General features: G+C 38.1%; 1 protein-coding gene and 1 pseudogene across 1 annotated transcript in view; one reads left to right on the forward strand and one right to left on the reverse strand.

Moving 5' to 3' along the window:
- Window positions 1–1,931, reverse strand: part of cldc1 (C-type lectin domain containing 1) — a 7,313-nt gene extending 5,382 nt beyond the window's left edge. The window contains 1 exon segment of the mRNA XM_059338279.1: window positions 1,554–1,931. Within this exon segment, the coding sequence (XP_059194262.1) occupies window positions 1,554–1,655 (102 nt within the window). The 5' untranslated portion in view covers window positions 1,656–1,931.
- Window positions 1,932–3,370: 1,439 nt separating this feature from the next.
- Window positions 3,371–6,751, forward strand: LOC131976188 (CD209 antigen-like protein E; annotated as a pseudogene).
- Window positions 6,752–6,759: the final 8 nt, after the last annotated feature.

Below are 6,759 nucleotides of genomic sequence, written 5' to 3' on the forward strand. Positions count from 1 at the left end.
CTCATTATGCAGAATTACCCCTGTCACAATTGTATCATATTTTATATTAGGTTGATATTAAGCATAAAATGACTTTTATACTGTAATTGGTTCAGGTATACTACATCTTATAGTTTTGTTCACAACTACTAGTTTAAGTAGTACAAATTTGATGACTTAAGACTTGATTTACAACTTGATTAGGAATTTAACAGCAATGACTTTACTTGAACTTTAGACTGTTTATACTAAAAGTGCATTTTTTAATGATTATCTTCAGTCCAAGCAGCGACATCTGAGGCTGAAAAGTGAAGCCAATGTTAAAGTGCCACCAACTGCAGTTCCTCGACTGGCCACTCGGGGCTGGCTCCAAAAACCCCCTTACTGTCCTTTTATAGAGTTTTACTTCTGTTAACTGTAAACTGAGTCTCGTCAGAGTGGTTTATAAGAAAGAGGTATTCTTGATAAAACCAATGTCACGTTACATTTCCAGGCAAGCCTGCTGATGTAATGCCAGGTGCAGGTGCTGCAGTGAGGTTTAATGTGGCTAACACATACATTTCACAAAAACCACCATGATTGACCTGTTTTTTTCCTGCTTGTGAGATTAGATGTTAAGATTAGTTACTACAGTACGAAAATCATGCACCGGTCAATTTTGAGATTTTGTCCCATTTTGCTTCCATAGGCTCCGCAGGCTTTTATATTATGCATACATTTACTTTTATGCTGTAGTTGTTTCAAGTAAGTTTTAACTATTTTCTTTTATATAGTTTTGTTCACAACTTTTATTACAACTCGTACTTGAGTCACAAATTGGATGACTTTACTCCAATGTAACTCCAATGACCAACCAATGACTTGTGACTTTACTTGAACTTGAGTCTGGTTACTTGATAATTATTGAGGTATTATATGCTAAAAGTACATGTTTCAGTTCAGTTACTGTAGCTGGTTCAGGTATAGCAAATATTTTAACTATTTTTATCGTTTTGTTCACAACTACTAGTATAAGTAGTACTCAAGTCACATTTTTCGATGACCTAAGACTTGATCTACAACTCGACTTGGACTTTAACAGCAATGACTTGTGACTTTACTTCAACTTTATTCTGTTTACTTGAAACTAGTACTCGAAGAAAACTAACTGGATAAAAAGATTACTTTCTCATCTGACTTTTTATTGCCTGTCTCGATATTATAACAACTTGTCAGTCAAGGATAGGTAAGTATAAAAAATGTATATGTAAATGTATACAATAATAATGTAATCTACAGTGTATGTATGAAAATGAAGACTTTTATTAGTACCCTTTCGGTTTTGACAGCCCAACAGATTACAACTCATCCTGTGATTAAAGTCTTGTGTATTTAATTAAGCTTACTTCTGATTCGTTCTGCCGACATGCGTGTGCAGCCTTGAGTGACATGTTCTGATAAGGGGTATGTAGCTAATTAGAAAATGAGAAAAGTTAAGTCCAAGTGTGCCAGAATTGTCACTTGAGTAATTGTACCTACATGATTCATCACTGATTCTCACACGTGAAATTTCTCAATATCTCTGTCACATAAACACATAAAATACCGTCTCCGTGTTGAAGAACGAGGAGGTTCCCACCAGGTGTCGGCTCCTCGGTGAACTCCTGCAGGCTGCTGTAGTTGTCTCTCTCCTCCATGGCTCTGATGCCCTTGTTAACACTCTGTCTCACTTTGTCTCTCTGCACCTCCTCTGCTCCCTAAAGGCTCTGGTATCTCCTCTCCCAAGCAGCAATATTTCTCCTTGAAATTAAATTAGTCCCTGCTGGTTGATTTATCGAGGCACGTCCCCCTGCCCACAACACTGCTGCAGTGCTGTAACAAATGTCCTGTACCTACAACTAAATAATTTCAACGTTTTGTTAAGGGTTTTTTTCCCCAGAAAAACAGGATATTCTGTTAATCCAAACTGGGAGGTTCTTTCCTCAGTTTGTTGGCTCTGTGTGTCTGCTTATTACTCTAATGTTTCACCCTGTATTGCATAATCCAGGAGTTTGTTCACTCTCTAGCTGTTGGGAGAGAAACACTGATTCTGGATCTGACACGTGTGATAGATGACACGTATGGGCTGCGAGTCACAACAGAAATATGTTTTTTGAAATTGCTGGAAATAAAATACATAGTACCTTCAACCCCCTGACATTAATAATAATAATAAAAAAATGTTCCAATACCCAAACTACGATTTAGTATGCCAGAAAAGGCTTTTGTTTGTTCTTAGACATAATATGTGAACTTCAGTGTGCAGAAACACCAGGATGTACTGCATCTGTTCCAATTTGCAGTCTGCAAGCCAGCATGCTTTTCTGGCTATTCTGACCCTCAATCATACATGAGCAAAAAGGTCAAAGTGGTTTGTTCCAAATGTATGCATACTGCAAGCACGTACATACTTTGTAAGATAAACTGCAGTACTATAGTGAAAAAAAAAAGTATTTGGAAAGCAGCATTGGAATCTCGACAAGGTTGTAGCGGGAAAGCAGCTGGGAGCTGTGTGTGTGTGTGTGTATCTGTGAGTGTGTGTGTGTTTACTGTGTGTTGTAAGGAAAGAAAAACTCTGGCTCTGAATCATGTACAAAGTACACAAATTCATAAGAATTTGTGGTGATGGTGCAACCACAAATTCTACCTCAGTAGTCACTGAAACAGACACGAGCACTAAATAAGCCTCCTCTGCTTTAATTAGTTTGGTTTGAATAACAAAACCTCGTGAAGAAGTAGAGCTGACAATGGCTGTGGGAATGAGGTGCCAAGAAAGAAATAATAAATGGGACATATACCAAAAAAAAAAAAAAAATGACAGTCTGTTGGAGCAACAGAGTGGGCATCTGGTGTGTGTGTGTGTCTGTGTGGTGTAGAGGTGATATTGTTGCAGCTGCTCTACTAACCAAGAGAATACAAATAACTCCCAACGCACACATACACACGCCCACACACACATAGTGCTGATTTATGCTGAGTCATATGTTTTAGACCTCCATCTTTGCCAATTTTTTAAAAAAAGTATGAGACTTTGCCCATGCAAGGGTAAATAATACCCAACCTGCATGCCAGAGCTGCATCATGAAATGTTTGCTTATGGGATCCAGTATGGCAGGTCATCAACGGTTTGGCTACTAGATATTGCACCATCTGAGTTTGCATGCTCTGGTGATCATGAACACTCCAATCTGTCCTGTAGACTTTGTGCATTCTGTACTTTCTGTCCCACGCTCTTTAGCACACAAACATCTCGCAGAGAGAAGTTTGGGATATTCCACCAGCTGACAGACACGATGAACTCCATTGAAAAAAAAGGTAAGAGCAGCTTAATAGAGAGTGCACAACTGTGTTTGCACGTACTTGAACGTTTGCTTTCTGTCTCTTTGGAACCCTGGGCGTCAGAGGCCACACCGTCCTCTGTGTTCTCATCGGCCTGTTGGTTTCTGCAGCGTCCTCTCAGGCTGCAGACAGTCCAGAGGACGAGGTGTCCTCTCTAAAGCTGAGACTGGACTTGTTGGAGAAGCAATACAGAACCATGTGTCAGATATACTCCAACTGCTCAGCTCCAGGTACTGATCTGCTTCATGCTCCAGCAGATGGAAGACAATTCATCATTATTTTCCAATCCCACGTGTGTTCTGCATTTTTCTGCAAAGTTTTCTTTAGTTAACTGTTTGTTTAACATGCTCTCCCACAGTCATCAACTGCACCGAGTGTCCTGACGGGTGCTTCCGAGTCAGGGACCAGTGCTTCCACCTCAGTACTGACAAGCACGACTTCCGTACTAGTTAAGAGAAGTGCACAGAGATGGGCGCACGTCTTGCCATCTTGACCAACAAAGACCAGCATGTTAGTGTTTCTGTGCATGTTTTTTTTTCTATATTTGAATATATTTGGGACTTTACAAAGAATATGCAATAAAATTGGGTGCAATACATTTTAAGAAAGTGTGGAAAAGGAAGGCAAAAGGATCGAAGGCTTCAACACTCACTACTGGATCGGATTAACTGACATTGACAATGAAGGACAGTAGAAATGGGTGGATAACTCAACACCGGAAACCCCGTATGTATGAAAAATGCGACACTCTTCTCATAATAAGAAAATTTATTCTAGGTCCTTTAAAAAGTGTCCAAAAATATAAAATACAAGCACCATAAAAAAAGTTTAATGACTAAAAACATTGTGCTGAGCCTCAGGTTGAAAGATTTGCAGACTTTTAATGAATAGAATCAGCGGTGGAATGTGACTAAGTATATTTACTCAGTACTGTACTTAAGTACAATTTTGAGGCACTTATACTTTACTTAAAGATATTGCACTTTTAACTCTACTACATTTAGCTGACAGCTTTAGTTACTTTTCAGGTTGAGATTTAACATAAAAAACATGATCTGTTTAAAGTGATTGGCATTTTTTAAAATTAAAACTTCAGAACAGTATATAAAGTAGTCAAATTGAGCCATACCTTGAAAAAAAATTAAAAAGCTGCTTACATAAATGCATCAATAATAATAATAATCCAATAATATATTTAGAATATATAAAACACTCTGAGTGGGTCCATTCTGCATAACGAGTACTTTTACTTTTGATACTTTAAGAACATTTTGATGCTGATACTTTTGTTCTTTTACTTCAGTAAATTTTGAATGCAGGACTTTTACTTGTAGTGGAGTAATTCTACAGTATGGTATTTATACTTTAACTTAAGTAAGAAATCTGAATACTTCTTCCACCACTGAATATAATATGTTTAAATACATGTTCGACAGTTTTAATGTTGTCCTCATAACTTTTGTTGAGATCTCACATACAGTTAAGTGTCTCGTCTACACAATATTTATTATATATATACTATATTTTGTGGCAACATTGTGTGGGATTTGTGTATTGATGGTTGCCAGTCGTTTGTTGAAGTTAGAGCACTCAATTTCTACGCTAAGGTTAATTTGTGTTGCACACTGTTGGAGCTTTAGGGGCCCGGAGGTGACGCAAGGCGATTAGGAGCAGAGACTAAAGTCACTATGGCTACGGTCAGACTGCAGCCTGAAGTGACCCATATCCGATTTTTTCGCCCCTATGCGACCTGCATCTGATTTTTTAATGACAGTCTGAACGACACAGATCCGATTTTTTCAAATGCGATCCAGGCCACTTGGATATGTGGTCCTAAAACCGATACATATCTGATCTTTTCACATGCAACTCCAGTCTGAACGGCCAGGTCGCATTCATCATACATAGGCTTACTGCTCGCGGCCATGTTTTCCTCTACTTCTGTAAACACTGAGCACGCTCGCTGCGTGTGACGTCGTCGTGTCCTCCAATGCGCATGCGGGACACTTTTGGTACGTTTAAAGTTCACACTGGAGATCACGTGCAAGTCACATTTAATTGGAAATGTGAACGGCCTTGCAAAAAAATCGGATTCCACAAAAAAATCTGAATTGAGCATTAAGCCCTGCAGTCTGAACGTAGCCATCCTGTGTCTTTCACACAGAAATCTGTCCACAGGCAGTTATAGGTGGTCGGGGAAGCCTCAGTTTTTAAGTCATGTTACAATCTGATTCATACATGTAAGTTGTAGAGGTCAGGAAAAAATCGATACAGCATAGTATCGAGATATTTTGCATGGCAATATAATATCGATTCATGGCCGCCAAGTATCAATATTTAGTGTCAGGAGTTGTCGAAATAACTCTGCAAAGTAAGGCTTTTTTATGTTTAATTAAAAAAAGAGTAGTGAAGCTTAAAGTTAAGGAAAGTTTGAGAAAATGCTGCAGTTGTTGTCGTCCATACATGTTTGATATCAGTTCAGTTCAGTTTGACTGAATACTTTGTTGGTCAGTCTGTGGGTTTGACTCTTTTTTGACAAAACAATTCTTGATTGAATATAAATTTGTGGACACAAAATGCAGTGAAACAGTTAAATCGCAGTATATTGTATCACAACATTCATCATACCAAATGAACTGCAAAAAAAGAAAAGTTGGGTGAACTCAAAATTTCAAGGCAACGAACTTCGATAAAATTTTAAATTGGACAATTAAACTAAATATTTGAAGTTTTGTTTTTGAGTTTGCTCAACTCTGAATTCAGGTTTTTGAACTTATAATTTTACATTGTAATAACTTTTAATCCTTACTTCTGCAATGTGTTGAATTGGCACAATTGTAACGCCGATATGAAATGTCAGCTAATGTTGCGACCACAACTTTGAGTTAGCATTGATACACTAATGGCTACTCTTGTAGCTGTAACAAGCAGCGCCGCTAGCATCAGTTAGCCGCTAGCTTTTGCTAATGACCGAATTTTACCGCTTTCCCGCATTTCACAACAAAGAAATAAGAGTTAGCAGAACTATTGTCTCTTGTTGTGAACCCCAACTTAAAGATATAAGTAACAACAACTCACAAACTTGTTTTTGAGCAGACAACTGGCTTCCTTTGTTGTGCTAACTTACATTATTGCCCTAAATGTCAATAATTTATATTTCCAAGTTTTACCAACTTAAATCACTGTTTTAGGCAAAAAATACAAGTTGGCTTTTTTGCAGTGTGCCTAAAATCGCAATTATATGTATCGTGACTCGAGTATCGAGATAGGTCGTATCTTGGGGCCTCTGCTGATTCCCACCTCTAGTAAATTGCTTCACAAAGCACATTTAAAAGTAGTTATATTGTGTTGTGCACCAACTTTAGGTGAAGCAATAATCTGACCTCACCTACTCCTTTTTTTCCTTCCGGTTTCCGCGTAGAT

This window comes from Centropristis striata, chromosome 8 (genome assembly GCF_030273125.1).
Source record: "Centropristis striata isolate RG_2023a ecotype Rhode Island chromosome 8, C.striata_1.0, whole genome shotgun sequence".
NCBI lineage: Eukaryota > Metazoa > Chordata > Actinopteri > Perciformes > Serranidae > Centropristis > Centropristis striata.